General features: G+C 41.0%; 1 protein-coding gene across 3 annotated transcripts in view; it reads left to right on the forward strand.

Annotated features, from left to right (window-relative positions):
* The window catches only part of LOC122811523 (transient receptor potential cation channel subfamily M member 4-like), a 1,266,622-nt gene that overhangs the window by 577,329 nt on the left and 665,406 nt on the right, over positions 1-23,887 (forward strand). For all 3 annotated transcript variants that reach the window (XM_044083407.1, XM_044083409.1, XM_044083408.1), the window contains one exon: positions 20,205-20,371. In XM_044083407.1, the coding sequence (XP_043939342.1) occupies positions 20,205-20,371 (167 nt within the window). The remainder of the gene's footprint in view (positions 1-20,204; positions 20,372-23,887) is intronic.

Consider the following 23,887-nt stretch of genomic DNA (forward strand, 5'->3'; position numbering starts at 1 on the left):
CCCAGTGAACAAATGTAAAATAAAATAAAATAAATAAAAATAAACTTCCCTCCAATCTAAAGCCATTTGACATTCAGACATTTTAATTTGTGCAGAAGTTACTCACAGACTGACAGTTTACTGAGCTGTAATGCTGACCTTCGCTTTTGAAAAAAAACAAATTCCCAGACTTTGTCAATAGCTCAAAGTATAGAGAGGATTATTTATTTATTATATATTTATTTATTTTTGGAAAATATCTTTAAAACTGTTAAATTGATTACACACCCAGAAACACAGAAAAGTTATTATGATTATGTAAACCACAGACTGCTGCAAGAAATCAAAGTCACATTAGCATTCTATACTTACGTCCGAACAGATGAATCATACCTGTCAATTCCAAAAGATGTAAAGTAGCTTAATAAGAAGGTTATTTGCAAGGTTACTTGACAGTTTATATTGGAAATAAGCAGAGATATTAAAAAGGCTCTGTTTTTCATAATTATGCTGAAAAGTCTTCCAAGGTAAATACAACTTCTGATTTAGTATGGAACCATACCTCTCAACCTTAGAGCAAGAAATCTGGACAAAGCGAAAAATAAAAGTGGGACACAGGCCCAAAAATAGTTATGCATCACAGACACCATTGAAACAACTGTAGCTGCAAACATTATACATCACTTATAATCTTTCTATCCCATTACTGTCAGTTATACATTATATGGCTCATTCAGTCCTGCCTTCTTTTGCATCAAAGAAAACCATGCTTTGAAATGACAAATGCATTAAAAATAATAAATAAAACACATTGCATCAACATCCTGCAACTTCCTACCTGCAAGCAACCACAGAGCTTTTACTGAAACTAGAGCTGCTTGTTTCCGCAGAATGACACCTCTCCCTAATTAAGTCTAATGGTATACAATCTACCAGTATCTGGACTACCTGAAATAAATTAAATTATGACCTGTAAATTGAGAGTACACTTTGTTTAATTAAACTATATTTCTAAGCACACTTACTATATTTTTCAGTAACATCCCAATATCCATTTCCAGGTCACTTTACAAGACATTGGCAGTGGTAGACTTGGCATCCTTCAGAACCCCACAGGCCCATGCTAATACATTGTCCATTAAATTTAAATATCCATCCACTGTAAATGGTAAGAAGCTATGTCTTAAAAAATCTACTTCTGGCATGCGTACCCAAGTATTAGGTTTTGAAACAAAGAAACATATTCTCCACATTCCGTAAGTCTCTGTCTTTAATAATCATCTACTGTTGCAGCACTCCCAACACATAAGCACACACATACACACTAAAATCCCCCAACATTTAAAAAATGACATTGTGCCCACTTGATTTGCCAGTATAGATAATCCACCAAAGCTATGCTTACTGTTGTCTAATCTACCACTGCTTAGAACCCACCAATAAAAAACAGTACTAGGTGCTTTTTTGTTTGTCTGAAAAAACAATACAGCTTTATATGCTACAGTCCCACATAGTCAGTCCACTACTGACCCATTAACCCTAGGCTGCTGTCTCATTCTTACTCCCTGGAACTGCATTACCTTGGATGACTACTTTTATTTCCTAAGCAAAAGACACAAATTGGAAGATGAGGCAAAAATCCAGACATTCTTTGAAAATCCACACAGTTAAGAGGTATGAGTTCATGTTCAATACAACACTCTCCCTGTCAGAAAAGCCGCAATTTAATGAAAGTGTACTCTTAATGCATGATATATTTGTGAGCTAACTTGTTTGTGTTCAGTAGGTAGACTGATCATTGTTAGCCTCAGTGTGCATGCGTCTCTCTCTCTGTCATGCACACATATACACACATACACACACACACACACTCTTCTACTTTCACGCACACAATTCTGCTTTCATGCATGCACTCACTCACTCCGTACTTACCTATTAACAAAGGTAATTGCTGTCCCTTTCAAAGGGAACAGCGGCAAATCCATACATGAGTCCCTCTTCAGCGAGAACACACACACACACACACACACACACACACACACACACACACACACACACACACACACTGATTGTTTGGCACGAAATAATGGCGTAAACACACCGACCCTTTTTTGGCTCAAAAACAAAACTAGAAGGGTGCTTTGGTGCATGCGCACAGCGACATTAGCGTTACAGGTCACGGGAGTGAAAAACACAAAACAAAAATGTGTTTTGGGGCATGAGTACATCGATGTTGCAGTTGGAGGTCGAGGGCCGCATGGAAGAGCTCTGAGGGCCTCATGCAGCCCGCGGGCCGCAGGTTGGACACGTCTAATTTAGACCTTCACATAGTACTACCACTGCTCTACTTTCTTTTACCAACACCATCAACTGTAATCGTAACAACAATAAACTAACCTCTTCTCTTTTCGTAGACCTGTCAAAAGCCTTCGACATGGTCAACCATACACTTCTTCTACACATATTAAAATCCCTTGCTTTGGATTCCTCTTCCTTAACCTGGTTCTCATCTTATCTTGAAAACCGACAACAAGCAGTACTCTGGAAAAATTCTCTATCTACTTTACTACCTATCTCTTTAGGAGTACCACAAGGATCTATACTAGGCCCACTCTTATTCTCTATCTTTATTAATGACCTCCAATCACCTATCCAAAGCACTACATGTATACAATATGCAGATGATTCTACCATTATTTGCACAGCTTCCACTCAATCTGAACTCCAGTCACTCACACAATCTACCTTTTCTACCGTCGAACACTGGTTCTCAAAAAGATGTCTTCTCCTCAATCCCAAGAAAACAAAACTACTACTGTTCTCACCTACCCACAAATCTTCTCAACTAAACTTCTCTATTACTGCAAGTGATAATTCCCTCATCTCCCCAGACTCTACAACTAAACTGCTTGGTGTTACCATTGATAATAATCTTAACTATGATTGCCACATCAATAACACTATAAAAGCAGTTAATAAAAAAATCGGTTCACTGTACAGAATCAAACCCTACCTTACACCAGAAGCACGGACCACCTTAGCACAATCACATCTTATCTCTACCCTACTGTATTTATCTATTTATATATTATCTATATATTATATATCTATTTACACTAATCTCTCTAAAAGCAACCTGAAGAAACTTACTACATCCTACCACAATATAGCTCGCTTTGCCACAGCATCCCAGTATAGAACTCACCACTGTCTAAACTTAAAACACTTACACTGGTTGGAACTTCCTAACAAGATTATATATCAACAACTCTTAATAACACATAACATTCTATATCAACCATCAAAAACACCTGCTCTTAGTAACCTCTTGATCCCCTATAATAACTTGAAACAGCTGCACTCCGTTGAAAAGCTTCAAGTCAACACAATTCGAATTACAAATTCTGCAGGTAACTGCCTTTTTTCCAACTCAGTAGGCAAAATATGGAATAACCTCCCCTCACACATTACCTCTATAGGCTCCTTTGATCTTTTTAAAAAAACAACTTCTTGTACATCTTAACACCTTCTGGCTCTGCTCTTGTACCAATCCAGACTAATCAACCTTCTACTTTCTACTATCATACTTCCTTATTTCAAAACTGCAGTCTTTCTCTGTGATCACAAACGACTTAATGACTGTACAGTTTCTACTGTTCTCAAAAAAAAAAAAAAAAAAAAATATTTCTTTTACAAGTTTGTATATAAACTAATATGTATGAAATGACCTGAAGGGAGTGTAGTTTTAAAAAGAATTAATGCCTTTCTCAATACGTAGATAGCACTATATGTTTTTTATTACTTGATCTAGACTAATAAGTATGCATGGTAGCTCACTGTCTATGTCACAGGCATTTATTGTAAATGTTCAATTTCTATAACCTTGTTTTAATCTGTGGAGCTTTTCTCCCCGGGCCTCCACTGAAAATGGAAATTATCCAGCTGGACTAGCCCGGTCAACAAATGTAAAATAAAATAAAAATAAAATACAGAAATCAGTAGAGCATCGGTCATAATTATAGAATTAACAAGAGAAAGACAACCATTGCATGGCTGATACCACTCCTCTGAGTGAAAATTTGGTCTACAGACTGTAATGACAAGATGGCTAGTTTAGGTAGTCAAGTATGGATTCACTATGCTTTGTATTTGAGAAATATTTTAATAAGAAATATGAGAGAAGACATTTTCTGCAGAACAGAAATAAGGTTAATAACACGTTTCACATCCTTGAAACTAGAGTGGAAGGTTCTTATCAATTTTAATGTAGTCTATCAAAAAGAGAGGCTAAATTGACAACCTGAGAAGGTTATAAACACAATCCTATACCTCAAACACCACCCACAACTACACAACAAACACCCACATATGCGGAAGTTCTCAACAAAAACAAACCCAAACAAAGGAAACTTCCGAGGCAAAAACATGCAAACTTCACAACCCACCACATACCATGCATAGTCCACACACCAGTGTCTCGCAACCACTAAGGCCTAACCATAAACCCAACATATTCTTCATAGGAGGCTCCATTGTGAGGCACACAAATGTGCCTCTCACCAGGCTGGATAAGGAGAAGGTCATGGTTAGTTGTCTGTCAAGGGCTTTTATCCGATATGTCATACACATGCTCAAGTCTCTCGACAACAGGTACTGTTATGACTCTGTCATAGTCCATGTTGGCGTGAATGACTTGAGACGTACCTCTCTGGACTATATGAAGAGAGACATGATTGAAGTCACTGAATGTGTGCCAGGGCAGGTATGTCCCTAGCTTTAAGCAGCATTCTACCTTCACCCAGAATGATGCCTCAATACAAACAGAAAATGATCGAGTTTAACAATTGGCTTTGTTTCTGGTATCATTCCAGGGGAATCCAGTACCTGACCGCCTGGGAAGATATGATCAACAGACCACGATGCTTTGCTAGAGATGGCCTGCATCTATCTCACTTGGGCTTCAGGCAAAATCCCTTGCCTCCCCTGTTATGCCTTTTTTAGGTAAAGTCATGAGGTCGATACTACCAACATTAAAATTTCAACAAAAAGGAAATTAAAAGTCACACTGCTGAACGCTAGGAGTCTAAACATGAAACTGTACTCATTGCAAGCATTACCCTAGAAGATCTATAGAACAAACAAAATGCACCAGTCTCGCACTAACAAACTTGTATTTATTTATAGAAAAAATAAAAAACAAAAAATGTAAGCGCTTTCACGATAATTCCTGTCACTTCATCAGACAACTAAACTGTCTGATGAAGCAATAGGAATTATCGTGAAAGTGCTTACGTTTTTTTGTTTTTTATTTTTTCTATAAATAAATACAAGTTCATTAGTGCAGGAATGGTGTATTTTGTTTGTTCTATAGCTCTGCTGATTTTGCACCTTTCCTCACCCTGAGCCATTTTGTTGGTTTCTATTACCCTAGAAGATGCTGACATTTGTGCAGCCACAGGAACCTTGTTCAAAGCTGCGGAGAGCACCCCAGCCTTACCTGGTTACTCATCCCATCATACATCCAGACCCCAAACTGTGGGCAGCAAAGCCAAAGAAGGTTGAGTTTCAATTTATATTAAAGACACACACACACCTCCAGGCTGGTCAAACAGTATGACGCACAGGAGATACACCAGGTGCAGTTAACCATTGACAAGACCCCTATTCAAATAATAGCTAGCTACAGGCCCCCAAATTTGACTCAAGATGCCCACTCCACCTATCTGGACCTCTTCAAATCTATCAAGATTCAACCCTTTACCCTGATCCTGGGTGACTTTAATTACCCAAACATAGAATGGAAAAATTACTGATGCCAGAACACACATGCCCAGAGATTCCTAGATTTTGGCAATGCAAATGCCTTGGAGAACAGCTAGCCTATACCCCAGAAGAGGTGATATCTTGGACTTGGTATTAGCCAACATGAGTAACACTGCAGCACCCCTACAGTATCATCCTCCATGGTGAGATACAACCATAAATCAGTCACTTTCAAAGTCACCATCTCCCCTGACCCCTCTCTAACTAGGGCCAAACAAAAAAACTTCTCCAAAGCTGATTAAAACCTCTTGAGAGATGGTATAAACAGCTTCACATCCCCGTCCCCCTCTGTAGGAACTGGCACCAATGTCCAAATCTACACCAAAGTACTATACAAGCATTTATATAGATGCATGGAATCAGGAATACCTGACAGGACAAAATCATTCTCTACAAGGAAAAGTAAGCCTGTCTGGTGGACATCTGCAATAAATAAACTATATAACAAAAGGAAAAAATTGCTGTCCAGGACCAAGAAGGAGCTGGTGCCCAATTGGAAGCAATCTCTCCTTAGCCTGAACAAGCCAGTAAGAGCACTAGTGAAATCCTCTAAAGCCAACTTAGAGTCCAAATTGGCCACATCTACTAAAGACAATTATAAGGCCTTTTTCACTATGTCCGCAGTCTCAAAGAAAGTGCCCAGATCTGTTCAGAACTGGTGGTCAAGGACACCGCATATTCAAATGCTGTAGATATAAACTGGCTGACAGTCATTGAAAACTTCTCCCCTCTGTTCCCCCATCAGTAAATCAGGACATCCCCAGTACCTGCCCCCCACCCCTTATCTCTAGGGAACAGGTCACCACTGTCCTCTCAAAGGCAAAAAAATACAACCTCCATGGGACCCGATAACATCCCAGGCTGCATCCTACATGAACTCAAGCATGAACTTGCAGCACCATTAGGCAACCTATTCAACCAAAGCCTGAGTACCGGCTTTGTCCCAGCCAAGTGGAGGACAGCCACTGTCATCTCTTTACACAAAGGTGGAGCATCCACCAGTCCAGGAAATTATAGACTCGTCGGCCTAACTAGCCTGATCTGCAAGGTCATGGGATGGATTATCATGGATCTCATAAACAGGGACATTTGCAACCTCCAAACATTCAACCTCACAAAGTTTGGCTTTGTCTGCTAAATCTGGTTTACTTCTTTGAGACAGTCACCAAAGCCATAGTTGAGGGGAAGATGGTGCACACTGCCTACCTTGACCTGGCCAAAGCCTTTCAACACTATTCCCCACTCAAACATAATAGATAAACTCTCTCAACTATGCATCAAGCCATATGTTACTAGATGGGTAGCAAACTGGGTCACTGATGGAACCCACCTAATCAAAATAGGGGAAGGCACCTCAAGCAGTAGACCCGTAATGAGCGGCATGCCCCAGGGATCAGTCTTGGGGCCTCTGTTGTTCAGGATATACTTCTCTGAGGTGCAGGCCAAAACCAGTGAGCTATGGCTGACCAAGTTTGCAGATGACTGCAAGCTAGGTGCAGTCATCAATTCCTCAAGAGATGTCGATGTCCTCCAAGAGGGTCTCACCCAAACAAATGAATGCCAAAAAATGCATCATCATCCCCTTTGGGGAGAGTGATGTCCCCACATATTATCACATTAATAACAGCGTCCTAAGTACACAATCAGTAGTGAGGGATTTGGGCACCAAGGTTGATAGCAACCTGACTTTTGACCACCATGTTACTTCCGTAGTATGGAAAGCTTTCTACATGGCCTACCTCATAAGTAAGGGCATCTCATCCAGGGACAAAGAGGTTATAACATCCCTGTAGTTGACAGAGGTTATAACATCCCTGTATTCTTCCCTTATAAGGCCAATCATTGAGTACAATGTCCGCTTCAGCATTTACCTTGCAAAGCACATACAGCAGCTGAAGAGACCACAGAGGTTCCTCACCAGGAGAATCCAGAGCCTCAAACATCCACCCTACACAGATAGGCTAAAAGCAATATCCCTCTACTCAGTTTCATACAGACTCCCCAGAGGTGATCTCTGTCTGTCATACAAAGCAATCTCAGACCCTGACTTGATGGGACTGCTGCATATCCGCAAGTCAGGCACCACTCGAGCAACCCGTACACATGACGTCAACCTAGTCTGCAATATCAGTAGGACTTGTTGGCAGGACAGATTTGTGTCCCAGTGACTGCCCCATCTGTGGAATGGACTCCCTCTTCACGTCAAGCAGAGTACTTCATTATCCATTTTTAAGTATAACCTGGATAACTGGATAGGTGCTAACTTGTCTAAACATGGGTTAAACTCTTGGCTAGGCTTATAAGGTTCTCTGGGCCAATAGCCTAGTAACCTCCCATAATAATAAGCAATAAAATATTGCACAAGAAAGTTGAACAGACTGCACTGAGAAAGCAAGTGTGAGACCAAAGTTTAAATTTAGAAATCTGTGTACTATGAACTGTGTTTAATAGATACAATGAAGATAAATAGAGAAAGTCCTTTTCACAATTCTATACTGCTGTTCATAACTAGGTGCATGTAGATGAGATAACTGTTTTTGTAGTAGTGAGATGTGGATTCAAATAGTACAGTGGTTAAGACATAGCAAATCTAAGTATCACTTTGACCAGGTTAGTCTTGGCAGACCGCTTAAGCAGACTGAAGACTTTATAAGGACATATTTCAGTTGCATGGAATTTTAGGAATGAACTATTTCTAAGTGATAATAGAAACAGATATTTATCATTTTAATTGGTTCCACTGTGATCCTCTGACTCCATCTAAGTGGTCATATTGACCTAAATTATGGCTTCATACCACTTTCCATCCATTCCTGTTACACTTCAGGTCTTCCCCATTGGTCTGTCAGCAGTTGGGAAGTCACTGCTGTTGTGTGAGTGGCGGGAAGATCGACTTCCAGTGAAAGTAGCCTTCAAGCCATTTGAGTGGTTGGTCGTAGGTCTGGGACCATGTGAGGACTAGTGTGCTGTAGCTCTGGGAGGCCAGAAGTTTGACTTGGCCAGAGACGAGCAATTAGAAACAGTCCTCCGTTTTCTTTTTCTGTCTTTCCAAAGAAATATTATGAAGTAAATTAGTAGATGCCCATTATCCCACCCCTCATCTACTCAGCAGCCCGGCGAGCTATGTCTCTAGCAGCATTTACTTGGTGTGCAGATAACTCAGATCCACTCTCCAGAAGTGGAGCCCCTCATTCTACCAAATCCAGGCCAGCTCTCTAGTTCTCTGTATACCTCCCTACAAGCTGAAGTCACTGTCATCATACTAACCCTAACAGCAGTGGGCTAGTTTGGGTGCTTGTTATTATTTGAGGTCTAAATAATGGTGTAATTTACTTGCAGTAAAACAATGGAGTGTCCTTCCACTTCAAGTAAAAGCAGCCAAGACAATAGCCTCATTTAGAAATGTGTAATAAGTATATAACAAAACAGAATGTCTGTAGAATAATAGAGGCAATGAAGTCTTTAATCCTGACCCTGAATTCCATGAATAAATGAATGAATATTATTGTTTATGATAACTAAAAGGCACTTAATTAGACATGCAGTTGTAGATTTTTTCATCTTTATCAGAAATCTTCTCTTCTGCCCTGAGTGGAGTCTTACACCTCTCAAGTCCCACTCTGAAATTTGGTGTTGCCCAACTGGATTAACCAGCAACATAAGTAGCATTTTTTCCTCTGAATCCAACATTATTAGTTTGTACAGTAGTATTGAGTACATTCATTTTTGCAGTCCTATCTTCTTGGAATATCTGCCTGCAGGTAGCCCAACTGGCTGTCCTGACTTCCAGAGCTCTAGTTCCTCTGAGGGTTCAGCCTCCCACTGCCACACAAGAACCTTGGGTATAAGAGGGAAATCAGCTGATTCCACCTTTAGATATTTGTTGCCCTAACAAAACCAGGTGAAAAGACATCCATGCTAAAGTTCTAGTGCACTGTGAGGGGACAATTCCCTGTGCCAATTGCCCACCTCAGGGGTCCTCGGTCTCCCTCTCTGGGTAGTATGGCAAAGGCCTGGTAGGGAAATGAGATGGAAAGTGCAAAAGGGTAAGACAGGAAGCCACCACCACAACCCAGAGTAAACAGCAGAAACAAAAGAGAAGGTAGAAGAGGGATTAGAAAAACTGGACAATAACAGTGAATGTACTCAGGCTTCTACATGTACTTATAAACTCCTAACACAACAATACTATTCATCATCATGCTATTCATTGTTGCAGTTCATACTGCTACTAGGGAACATTCCCAAGGTAGGAAAGTAGAAGGTGGATGGCAGAATAAACTTGTAGAATATAGGATAGAAGTCTAGCAGGGTAGCTTAGGCAAATCTGGCCCTAGATCTTATGGCAGCCACCAGATTGTTGTGCCTGGAGAATATGTGCAATGAGGACCAAGTATCAAACTTGGACAGCCTCCATACTGATCCACCACTCCAAGTAATACTGAGGGGGACTGCACTGGCCCGAGTGGAATGGAGTCTCACGTCACTCTCACCTGCTCCATGCACTAGATTCTCATGAACAGAATAAAAAAAAAAATCACCATGCAAGCCATTTGCAAGGTGTTATTTGTTGACTGCTTTTACCCTCTCTTTTTTTTTTTTTTTCCTTTGTCTGAAAAACAAATATCCATTGCATCTTTCTGGATGCTTCAGTCCTATGTAGCTAGAACCTCTGGTGTCTAGGCACATGCATGGAATGGATTGTTCTTTCTCCTTTGTTTTGAAAGAATACAGAACACTGGCAGATGAATGGCTTGGTTGATGGATAATTGTGACCACAACAGGCAAAAAAGAGGAATTTGCATGCAGAGACTTACTGTCCTGGTGAAATAACCAAATGGGTTCTCTGAATATCAGTGCCTGCAATTCTGAGATCCTTGACAGAAGTATCATTCACCAACAACACTGTGGTGCAAACACCACTAGATCAGCAGGGCCTATGGTCAGTTTCTCTAAGACAGTTAAGACCCTGTGGTGAAGACATTTTTTTAGAGGGCCTAAACGTATAGGACCACTTTAATAATTGGTTAAGAGATGGCTTGGAGTAAAATAAGGTATCCATGAACAGACAGGCTGAGGTAGCAGATGCATGGATTTTTAATGATGTATAAGAAAGGCTAGTCTTGTGAAGGTCTGACGGTTGTCCAGAATCATTGCCACTTCTTCCTTATCTGAATCTTTGTCACTGGATAGACATCAGATGTTAAATCTTTTCCTCTCTGTTAGATATGATTACCTGGTGTTTTGTTTTGTAGCCTCCCGCATAACATTTAGTACATTCTCAGAATCCATGTGCCTTTTTAATGTCTGTATGAAATCACCCAAGTTGTTAGCCTTAGAGTTGTTAGGCTGGGGTTCATGAACCATCTTCTGTTTCCTCCCTCTCCACTTAATATAAAAAAATATATGCTTTATTCAGCTGCTTTTACTGTAATTGTCTCTTCCTACTTTATCACCTTAGTTTTACTGTGTGCTCTTAAGTGTTCAAGTGTTTTATTCTGCTGCATTTATTACTGCTTTTTAGTAGCCTGATTAAATTTATCTGTTATTCTAAGCATCTTAGTTTTGGTTTTAGCACTTCTGCATCAGGCCAGTTACTTTACATTTAAGAAGGTTTTTGTGGTCTACACTCTTGTGGGCAAACCGTTATAACCCTCTCTCCATAAGTCCACCCAAGAGTTCAAAACACTATGTCTGGACAATTCCCATCAGTTTCTCCTGCCAGCCTGGTCAGCATGGGCATACTGAGACAGTGTAGCAACTGCCTCATGTTTACTGATAGCCCCTTCTCCTAGCACATAATTCTTCTAATTGCAAGAAATGCATGTACATCAGTAACCTGGAATGCATGCCCTCTTGTGCCACACTCGGTACTCCTGACAAAGAGGAGATTGCCAGCACAAACACCACACCACTCGCATCGCATAGCCAAGCATGACACACACACCCATGTAGAGGTCCTCAATAAACAGCAGAGACCTCCAAAACACACAAACATTCCACACACAACACTAAACACATCACAAACCGCAGACAACACACTAGTGTCTCACATACACAGCCCATAAGACAAAACAATAAACCATCACAGCCCCACAAGGCATAACAATAAACCAAACATATTATTCATTGGTGACTCAGTTGTGAGACACACTGATATCCCCATAACCAGGCTCAACAATGGAAGATCACAGTCAGTTGTCTGTCTGGTGCCAGAATCCACCACATCACATACCCACTTAAGTCCTTCTATAATAAGTACAAGTATGACACTGTCATTGCCCATGTAGGTGTGAATGACTTGAGATGTACCTCCCTGGACTATATTGAGAGACATGATTGAACTTTTATGTTTCCCAGACAGGTATGACCCTAGCCCTAAGCAGCAGCCTACCATCTCCAGTAATGTTATCCCAATACCAACAGAAAAATAATTGACTTCAACAATTGGCTTAGTTTCTGGTGTCATTCCAAGGGGATCCAGAATCTGTCTGCCTGGGATGACATGGTTGATGGTCCTCGATACTTTGCCAGAGATGGCCTGCATCTGTCATCCCTAGGCTTCCGGATACTGGCCAAGGCTCTTGCCACCCCTATAGTGCCTTTTTTAGGTGGTGTTCCAAAGACCAAATTACCACTGTAACAACTACAGACAAATGCAATCTGAGGGTCATGCTGCTCAGTGCTAGAAGTCTAAATCTCAAAATGCACTCACTCGAAACACTTCTTAAAATGGAGAACATAACCTATGTGCTGTAACAGAGACCTGGTTCAAAGCAGCAGAAAGCACCCTTACACTACCAGGCTATAACTTATTCCACACCCTTCGGCCCCAGAATTTGGACCAAAGCTCCAAAGGTGGTGGTGTTTCCATATTCATAAAGGATGCGCACACCTCCAGACTGGTAGCCCAACATAACGCATCAGAGATGCTTCAGGTCTAGCTAACACTTGTTAAGACAGCGATTCAAGTCATAGCCTTTTATAGGTCCCCAACCATGTCCCAAGATACTCACTCCATGTTCCTAAGCACCCTGGAGAATTTTTGGGTCCAACCTAACACCCTCATACTGGCCGACTTCAACTACCCCTCCATTAACTGGGAAAACTACTCTTGTACCAATACACTTGCCCAACATTTCCTGGAATTCATTAATTCCAATGCCCTGGACCAGCTCGTTCTTACCTTCACTAGAGGTAGCAACATCCTTGACCTGTTCATTACTAACATGAGCGACCATTGCTCTACACCAGTAGTCAACTCCTCCCTGGTTAGATCAGACCACAACTTACCTTGGAAATCCATATCCCTCCCACCCCCCACCTGCAAAGGGAACCACCATGAAAAACTTCCCCAAAGCTAACTCTGGGATCATAAGAACAGAGGTGGCTAACTACATGGTACCCATGCAAATGGAGAATAGTTGCATGACCACCGAATCATACACCAATGCACTGTATGAACACGTACACAAATGCATGGCTATCACCATACCCAATAGAACCAAGATCCTCTCCTCCAAAAAAAAGGGAAACTAATCTGGTGGTCCCCTGCCTTAAACAAACTTTACAACAGAAGGAGGAAACTGATGCAGAATGAGGTGAAATCCCAAGACTGGAAAAACTCCCTTATCAGCCTCAACAAAAAGTTGAGATCCTTCATCAAAACCTCTAAAGCTAGCCATGAAAACAGAATTGCAGCAGATAGTAAAGACAACCTTCTTCTATAGTTATGTAAAGAACCTCCATGCTCTGAGGTGTACTGCACAATACTACCTCCTATACCGAGCCAACAGATATTGCCAATATACTTGCCGACAGATTCAGTGCCAACTTTACCCTTCTCCCCCCAAAGGACCAATCACAATACCAGTAGATTGCCAGGCACCCAGGTTACAACAGCACTGTCTAAGGCCAAGAATACAGCTTCTATGGGACCTGATAATATCCCTGGCTGTGGTTTACATGAACTACAGAGTGAACTGGCACCTCACCTGTGTGCCCTGTTCAATCACAGCCTCACCTCAGGCTTTGTCCCTACTGAATGGCACACTGTTATAGTCATCCCTCTCCACAAAGGAGGAGTGACTTCAGACCCTGGGAACTATCGCCCCATTAGCCTGACAAGTCTGATATGCAAAGCTATGGAACGTATCATCATGGACCTAATAAACAAGGATATAGGGAATCTCCAAACTCTGGATCCCACACAGTTTGGTTTTGTGAAGTGTAGATCATGCCTGTTCAACTTGGTTGACTTCTTTGAGTCAGTCACCAGAGCTGTGGATGAATGCAAGGTGGTGGTTCATATAGCCTTCCTTGATCTGCCAAGGCCTTTGATACCATTCCCCACTCCAGAATCATAGAAAAACTCGCTAAGCTAGGCATCAACCCCTATATCACTAGGTGGGTTGCAAACTGGCTCACAGATAGAACTCACAGTGTAAATGTAGCTGACTCCAAGTCAGACTGCTGACCAGTCATGAGTGGAGTCCCACAGGGATCGGTCCTGGGTCCTATCCTGTTTGGTGTCTACTTCTCAGACGTCCAGGCCAACACAAAGGGACTCTGACAAAGTTCACAGACTATTGCAAGTTGGGAGCCATTATTAACTCCCCAAGTGATGTTGGCATCCTACATAAAGGCCTCACTGAGACCAACGACTGGTGTCAGAACCATGACCTTAAGCTCCATGCCAAAAAAATGTGTCATATCCCCACTGGGAAAAACCCAGTTCATATGAACTACCACATTGATGGTAGTCCACTGTACACAGAAGACATTATAAGAGATCTGAAAACACAGGTTGACAGCAACCTCTCTTTTGACCACCACACTGCCACTGTGGTCAGAAAATCCTATGTGGCACATCTCATCACTAAGGGTTTTGCATCCAGGAAGAAAGAGGTCATTGTCTCCCTCTACTCTTCCCTCATTAGGCCAATCATCAAGTACAATGCCCCATTTGGCATATACCTCACTAGACACCTGCAACAATGGGGGAGAGGCTTCAAAAGTAGCTCACAAAGAGGATCCTAGGCCTTAAACACTTGTCCTATATGGACAGACTCAAAATACTCCAACTCTTCTCCGTCTCGTATTGCCTACTTAGAGGCAATCTATGCTTGACTTACAAAGCCATGTCTGACCCAGCTCTGTTAGAAATGCTACATCTAAAGAAATCCCAATCCCTCAGCACCACACACTCCAGAGACCTCAACCTCATTACCACAATCAACAGAACATACTGGAGGACAGGTTCATAACCCAGAGACTGCCCTTGCCATGGAATAGCCTTCTCATACATGCCAAACAGAGCACCTCACTGGCCGTCTTCAAGAGAAATCTTGATGAGTGGATGTGAGATGGAAAATTCACCTTGGGGATCACTCCAGTGGCTCTACTCGACCGAGGCACTGGAAACCTAAGGTCAGGTGGCACAATGCCAGGGTAATCCTATAGGCTAGGCTTGTAAAGGCTATAGGGCCGTTAGCCTAGTACACACCTATGAACCTATGATTTAATTGTGTAATTTCTGCTGAACTTTGGTGCTTGAGTCTGAGAAAACTGCTTTGCAGACTGCATAGCTTTGCCTTTTTCCTTCATCTGTCAAAAATACCTTCAACCAGATGAAATCCTTGTTAAGGGGTCCATTTAGGTGTGTCTTGCTTAGATGATCTGGCAAGGCCTGAGACTTCAAGCTGGCATGTGTCAGAAATGCAGACCTTCTAGCTCCTGCCCTGTACAATGCATTGGCTTCATCATGTCCACATTTCTGGGAGTGCTTGGCCACCTGAGCAGATAGGTCACATAACTCAAGCATCTCCTGTTTCAGATCCTTATTTGAGATTCCCTTCTGCCTTGATCCTCATCTTCTCCATCAGGGAGTAGAGAAAGGTAAACATGGGGCTCTGGCAGTTCAGGGCTGTGAAGGACAGGGTCTCAAAGGTAGAAACCTTTTCCCGTACCTGTCAAGTATCTTACTCTCCCCGTTATTCCTCTAGAAAACATAAAGGTCGGTTACATTTTTTGCCTGCTTTGGGTAATTGATCTTAAATTCTTTTTTGAATTTTTGAATTCCTGTTCTGATATAAGGATGGTACAACAAAAGGCAGATAAAACTGTGACAACATCCTCTGAGGCAGCATGAGGTAATGCTTCTGTTCTTACACTTGTATTATCTGCCTTTTACCAATAACCAGAAAGCACTGCTGAAGTGACAGAAGAAACGTCTTGGTTTCATAGGTTTAGGGTCAATTTCAGATCTTAGGTTTTTCAGGGTGCGTATTGAGTTGCCTGGTTTGCTTAGTAGTGGTAAAGTTTTAAGAAATTATTTTGATTTCATTTATTCATCAGTGTAGTGTATATAATAGGATTAAGGTTATAAGCTGATGACAGGCTGCTTCATGTAGTCCATGGTTCGATTCCCTCAGTCTTTTCTTCCATGCTATGCTACTCTGAACAAGTCAGATGACCAGATAGTGCTCATGGTATGAGTCTGAAAAAAGTCCATGGGGGATTAGTGCTTCACTCAATTTAACAAATGTAAATCAGCTACTTACACATTTAATGCCTTTATTTTACATATGTTCCAGTGTTAACTTGTTCTGTTTGATCTAGATGATTTCATGCATTAGCCTTCTTGCATTTTCATCCTGATTTAACCATTAATGCCAAATGTTTCTCCTCCTATATTTCTAATGGCACTTTTATCATAACTTGTATTTGTTTTACCATGTTGCATTATGCAAGAAAGTAAGCTTATATGAATATTGCCATTATGTGGTCTATTACTATCACAGTTACTAGTAGAAGTGGCTGTTGGAAACTACTGTGACCCCCCACAGATTTGAATCTATAATTGATGCTACTGATCTCTTGTACTACTTTGATCACTTAAGAGATAATTATGCCTTGTGTGTTCATTTACACTTTAAAAATAACTGTTATGGTGCACTAATGAAGTGTGCGTACCTTGCTATTAATATTACTTTACTGTGTTACTGGTTTGCACTTTCCTGGATTGTGCCAAAGCAGAATCCCTGTATATGTGTACACCCAGCTGCTGTAGGCATTTGGCCTATAGTCTTATTCCATACTGCTTATTTACTCCAATGGCCCTATTGTAAGGGTACGTGATATGCATAGTGCATTAACAGTGTGTTCATTACCATTATATTAGAGTAATTGCCTCACATAATATGCAACGTTGCTGAAACTAGAATATGTATATTTTCATCTAGTGCTGGATAATGGCAGCTGGTTACATAATTCACTGTGTGGTCAATGAGAGAGGATTTGAGAGGAGGAGCAATGGGAGTTCAACGGTGAATCTATAGCTGAAAGAGGGAGTGAGGAGCTCATTATCACTGAGACAGAGAATATTTTATTAAAAGAACAGAACAAGGAGCCCTGATTCAGGCCACCATTAACAGCTATCTCAGTTTCCTGATCTATTTAAAATCTGTTATGTCAGCTCTCAGATAGATGTGATGCCATCAAGCCTCATTCTTGATGGTTTAGTTTAGAACATCGCTAAAGGGCTCTCTCATAGACTAACAATGTAGAATGGTTAATGGCTACAGTAACTGAGTTTCAGAATACCCAAGATAAAAAAGGGCAAAAAAGAAGTCAAAGATGCAGTATCGACAATTACACCATCTTGAATATAAGAGAACCCACATACAAGGACTGTGTCCCTCCATGCTTTACAGTTGCACAACTATACCTTCAGGTGACAATGCATTTAATTCTTAGGACTTTATTAAACACTTTTGAAGGGACCTGAAAAAACACATCAACTTCCAACTGCTGCGACACTCAGCAGATCTCAACTGTACCTTTCTTGGAGGAAAATATCTATTTTCAGGCCTAATCTACCCCTGCACATGACATTCTTCTTCTTCTTTCGGCTTTTCCCAGTTAGGTGTCGCCACAGCGGATCATCTGTCTGCTCATGATTGGCAGTGGAGTTTTACAGTGTTGAGTTGCCAGCCCGGCGCCCAACCTTCCACAGAAGGCACACACACACACACACACACACACACACACACACACACACACACACACACACACACACACACCTAGAGCCAATTTAGAGTGTCCAATCCACCTACTGCATGTCTTTGGGATGTGGGAGGAAACCGGAGCACCCGGAGGAAACCCACGCGACCACAGGGATGACATGCAGACTCTGCACAGAAAGCACCCCAGCCGAGATTCAAACTGGAGAACCTCTTGCTGTGAGGTGGCAACACTAACCGCTGCACCACCGTGGCTGCCCTACCCCTGCACATGACATGATGTACCTATTTTCACAGGTATGTCATATTTTAAAGCTTGATTTATCCCCACACAATTTTCTGACTCTACCTCACCACATGAAATTTTTGAATCTGTTTAGTACACAGAAAACCATATTGTGTGATCAGCATACTAGTGGCACCAAAAATTTAAAGGAGGGCATAGGTCCTGCATCCCTCCTTTTTCAAAAGCAAAAATAAATCGCCTTGTGTGGAACAATTTGGCCACACAATTCAGTAAAGTATACACACTTTACACTTTATCTTTGATGATGTGCGTATTTTTTCCATCATTTTTTGTCACTCCCTGTTTTTTTAAACTTGTGTTTCTGAGTAGTTTCTCACATTTCTACTGAAAGTGGGAAGAGATGTGTACTATTTGATATTCAAAGTTTATGCTAATTCGAGGTCCAGATTTTTGGCTGAATGTACCTACTTTTCAAGTGCCGTTGTTCCTGTTTTCACTGTCTGCAGTTTGAGGTATGCTTCCTTCATGTTGCAGTACACCGTCACTGAAAAGAACCAATGCAGTTGTGTTTACATAAAGCATTGCAAGAGAGATCTACAGGAACTGCAGTACACTTGCTGTAAGTTGGATTCTTTAATATCTTAGAACTCACTAATCAGAGCAAAATGCTTTCATATAGTTTAGTAAATTCATAATGTTAAACATTTGTAAATGATCAGCTGTACATCTAGAAGGATTTTCATATCTGGTGTTAGAAACTCATAGCACAGAGTAGGGGCAGCACACTTTGTCCTTTGAATGGACGGAGCACTGAAAGTATGAAGTTGGACACAGCAGCTGGAGGGAGACCCCCACTAATGTCCAGGTCTGCATGGGATACATCCACTAGTGAGAGACCACACTAAAGATCAGGTCTGCACAGGGCAAGTCTTCTAGTGAGAGCCATCAATAAAGTCCAAGTCTACACAGAATACATCAGCTAGTGAAAGACACCACTAAAGTCCAGGTGTGCACGGGACATGTCAGCTAATGAGAACACCGCTAAAGTCCAGGTCTATACAGGACACATCAGCTGGAGGGAGACCCCATGAAAGTCCAGGTCTATGCGAGACTCATCAGCTAGTGAGAGATCCCACTCCACTCCGGGTCTACACAGGACACATTAGCTGGAGGGAGACCACACTGAATCCAGGTCAACAAAGGACACATCAGCTGGTAAGAGACACCGCTAAAGTCTAGGTCTGCACTGGACACAGCTAGTGAGATACCCCATTAAAGTCCAGGTCTACACAGGATACATCAGCAGGTAAGAGACACCACTAAAGTCTAGGTCTGCACTGGACACAGCTAGTGAGATACCCCATTAAAGTCCAGGTCTACACAGGATACATCAGCAGGTAAGAGACACCACTAAAGTCCAGGTCTACACTGGACACAGCTAGTGAGATACCCCATTAAAGTCCAGGTCTACACAGGATGCATCAGCAGGTAAGAGACACCACTAAAGTCCAGGTCTACACTGGATACAGCTAGTGAGATACCCCATTAAAGTCCAGGTCTACACAGGATACATCAGCAAGTAAGAGACACTGCTAAAGTCTAGGTCTGCACTGGATAACGCTAGTGAGATACCCCATTAAAGTCCAGGTCTACACAGGATACATCAGCTGGTAAGAGACACCGCTAAAGTCCAAGTCTACACTGGACACAGCTAATGAGATACCCCATTAAAGTCCAGGTCTACACAGGATACATCAGCAAGTAAGAGATACCGCTAAAGTCTAGGTCTGCACTGGACACAGCTAGTGAGATACCCCATTAAAGTCCAGGTCTACACAGGATACATCTAAGAGACACCGCTAAAGTCTAGGTCTACACTGGACACAGCTAGTGAGATACCCCATTAAAGTCCAGGTCTACACAGGACACATCAGCAGGTAAGAGACACTGCTAAAGTCCAGGTCTGCACCAAAACAGTATAAACTACCATTCTTCTCTTCTGTGTTGATCTATGCATGATTGAAAACTCATTGTTTTCACAAAGCATATCTTACTTGCTCTGTTTATATATGACTGTATTAGAACGAGTCAGTACCACAAAAACTGGGTTTTGTTTTCTTGTCTTGTATCAGGTGCTTGGATCATAACTGAAGGACTTCGCGTTGGTGCTGGCAAACATGTTGGCAAGGCAGTACGGGATCACTCCACTGCCACTACCAGCTCCACTGGGAAGGTTATTGCTCTAGGAGTCGTGCCATGGGGACTTGTACACAATAGAGAATGCCTCATAAACCCTAAGGTAACTAGTCGGCAGAGTAATGAACTGTTAGCTGCAGTCCCACACCTCTCTATAAGGTAGAATTAAATGAAGTGTTACAGCACTAGATCTGATGCATAATTAAAGGGAGGGTGTGCTTACAATGGTCTATCATTAATGTTTTCAGTACTGTTAATAAGTCTAGTAAGTTCATTCAATTTCATAGATAGCGTCACTTTTTAATTATTTCATCTGCACGTTTATTTATTTGTGATATTTTATTTTCTCTGCATAACATTGGCCATTACTTCATGCCTCTGTACTGCTGTGCACTGGTTAGAGATTTTTTATTTAATACTTGGCTTTAATTTTAAGATTTTTTATGAATTAACTATACGGATGATTTCTTTCCACTCTGCACTGGAGCTTTTTCTCCTGGGTGTCCACTGAAATGGGTTCTTGTGGAGTTCAACCACCTGGGTAAACAAATCTAAAAAATACATTTAACTGCTTAACTCCCAATGAAATATGAATACATCATACTTAAGCTGCAATGCCAAATGGTTTCAGCATTAAGATGCTGTAACAAAGGAGTAATAAGAAAGTTGTGAATGTTTAAAATACAGGATCTGAGAGTTCACATTAAAGATAGCTTGGTTTGCTCTCCTTCAAGTACACAGTACTGAAGACCATCTTATTCAGTGTGAAAAGGGTAATAAAAGTTGGCATTGTACCCTATATAAAGGTTAAGGGCAAAAGTAGGCATTGTACCCAACACAAAAGGTAAGAACAATAGCTGGATTTTGTACCTTACACAAAGGGCAAGAAAAAAGAAGGTATTGTACCCTACACAAAAGGTAATAAAAACTGGGTATTGTATCCCCCACAAAGGGTAAGAACAAAAGTGGGCATTGTACCCTACACAAAAGGTAAGGACAAAAGTGGGCATTGTACCCTACACAAAGAGTAAGGACAGTAGTGGGCATTGTACCCTATACAAACACTAAGGACAATAGTGGGCATTTTACCCTACACAAAGGGTAAGGACAAAATTGAGCACAAAACAAAAGTGGGCATTGCACCTTATACAAAGTGTAAGGACAAAACAGGGCATTGCCTATTGCACAAAGGGTAAGGACAAAAGTGGGCATTGTACCCCCACAAAGTGCAAGGACAGAAGAGGGCATTGTACCCTACAAAAAGGGTAAGGACAAAAGTGGGAACTGTAACCTACACAAAAGGTAAGGACAAAAGTGAAGAAAAAAGTGGGCATTGTACCCTATACAAAGGGTAAGGACAAAAGTGGGCATTGTACCCTATGCAAGCTTTTATATTTATGATCTTCATCTGTCTCATATCCTTTAAAACAGAGTCAGCTTTCATGTGGCCTTAACATTTGGACCAGTTTAAGATGAAAGACTATGCCAAAAAATGCATTCTTGCTAGGATGGCATACATTAATTAGGGGAATAAACCAGATTTTGACTGCATTGACATAGTTTGAATTTCTTGTTTTGGCCCTGTGGCTACAATGTATAAAAATCCATCAGACTTGATTATTTTCTACTGAACTATAATATGAATGGGACTCACTAATAAGTATTACATTAACTAAAACACATTTCCCTATTCCTGATAGCAATTTTTTTTTCACATTTTATATTCTCAACCTTCCTAAGTATCAAGGCTGATTGTCAAGTGTATCTAAATGGATTAAAAAAGTGTGTGGGCAGTATTAGTACTTCAGCCTTACCACCCTCACAATACCCACCCAACAGCATAAGAAACCACTCATAAATCTATATGAAAACAGCAGTCTGTATTCCCTACCTCAAGTAAAAAAGTGTACAAATAAATGGGCAGTACCCAGCAGAATTTTATCTATCAAGCAGTTTGTCCCCACATATCCCAGTGTGTTGCTAAGGTCTATGTTTAGCGATTTAACAAAACATTCATCAAACAGCTGTTCATCGCACATAGACGAGAGAAAGTTCCTTTTCTCGAAACGTCAAATGATCATAAATAAGTTCAACAAACGATCATAGTTGGCCAACATCAAGGGAACAAAACTAGTGCATATTTACAGGTAATGGAGGGATAAGGAAACCTGCCCTTTCCCCACTGTAGTGCAATCTCGGATTTGGTATATATAATTAGAGGGGGCACACAAGGAGGGTCTGGTGTTCACTGAATCCTCCTGTTGTGGGGGGCTGGGTCCCCCATACCCCTGCTAACTTATATATACCAACTCAGAGATTGCATTACAGTGGGGAAAGGGCAGGTTTCCTTATCTCTTTATTACTGGTAAGTACATATTACTTCCGTTCCCTTAATGTTGGCCAACTATGATCATTCAATGAACTTATTTATGATCATTTGGCCTTTCAAGGGAAGGAACATTTGATGGTGTATGTGCGATGAATGGCTATTTGAACATTCCATTCAATCCCTAAACGTAGACCCGTGTTTCTCCTTCTCAGAATTATACCACCCTAAAACACTGTTTATGCCAAATAAAAGAAACTTCCAGATAAAAATAAGCTGGTAACTGGCAGCGACTCTCACTTGCATAACTTTTTAAGAGAGTAAAGGGTATGAATGAACATGAACATGGCATCTATCATGATGCTTCTTACAGTTTAAATCTAAACTCATTTTATGTATCACATCTTCTGCCAGAGAAGGGTGCACAAGTAAATTTTCTTAACAAGCAAATAAATCTTGTCAGTCTTCCTATCAGCCATCTCAATACTTGTTGGCCTGATAGGTACTAAACAGACATATATCAGCTACTTCATAAGTATAAGAAGATGATGTTTTTGTATGAAATTTTTGCTTGACTTGCATGGTAATCCAAAAAAAATCACATTTGTACCTCACTTAGTAAACTACATTGTCTGCCTTTTGAACAAGTTAAAATGACTGTGTCTCCTATGAATACAACCTCCTATACATAAACAAATGTTCTACCAACTATTCACCTGGCACACACATAACAGAACACCAAGCTCTGTTAACTAAGTCAAGTTAATAACTTCTTAGATGGTTAAAAAAGTGATTTGCCCACATGAATGCCATCTTTATCTCTAGACCATCTTTGCATCACATATTACAAGTGAGCATTTCTTTGCTGCCTTTGAAATCATGTTCTCCTGTTCTTACAAAGCACATTTTCAGATTGTGCAGTGAACTAACTAGTTTGAAACTGCTTCTCTAAACCACTTGGACAGCATAACTTCTATTTTCTGTGTGTCATGCAGAACTACAACTCCCTATATCCTGCTTTTGTCAAAGGCATTGATTTATCCTTGCCCACTCTACCACAGCATAAATTGGACAATTACACTTTACACTTGGCATGTACCTTATCACAGTCGCTCCCTACTTCAATTATTTTTCCTAAAGACATTTCCTGAACTATTTAACTATCTGAGAGCACTACAGGATATTACTCTCTGTACCCCTATGAGTCAGTCTGTCACTCATCTCTTTTCACCAAATGTGAGTATAACAACCTTACTTCGGCTATCCCTCTCCTTACTAACCCACTCCACTGTT

The sequence above is a fragment of the Protopterus annectens genome, chromosome 9.part0 (assembly GCF_019279795.1).
Source record: "Protopterus annectens isolate FY-2018-M chromosome 9.part0, PAN1.0, whole genome shotgun sequence".
Taxonomy (NCBI): Eukaryota; Metazoa; Chordata; order Ceratodontiformes; family Protopteridae; genus Protopterus; species Protopterus annectens.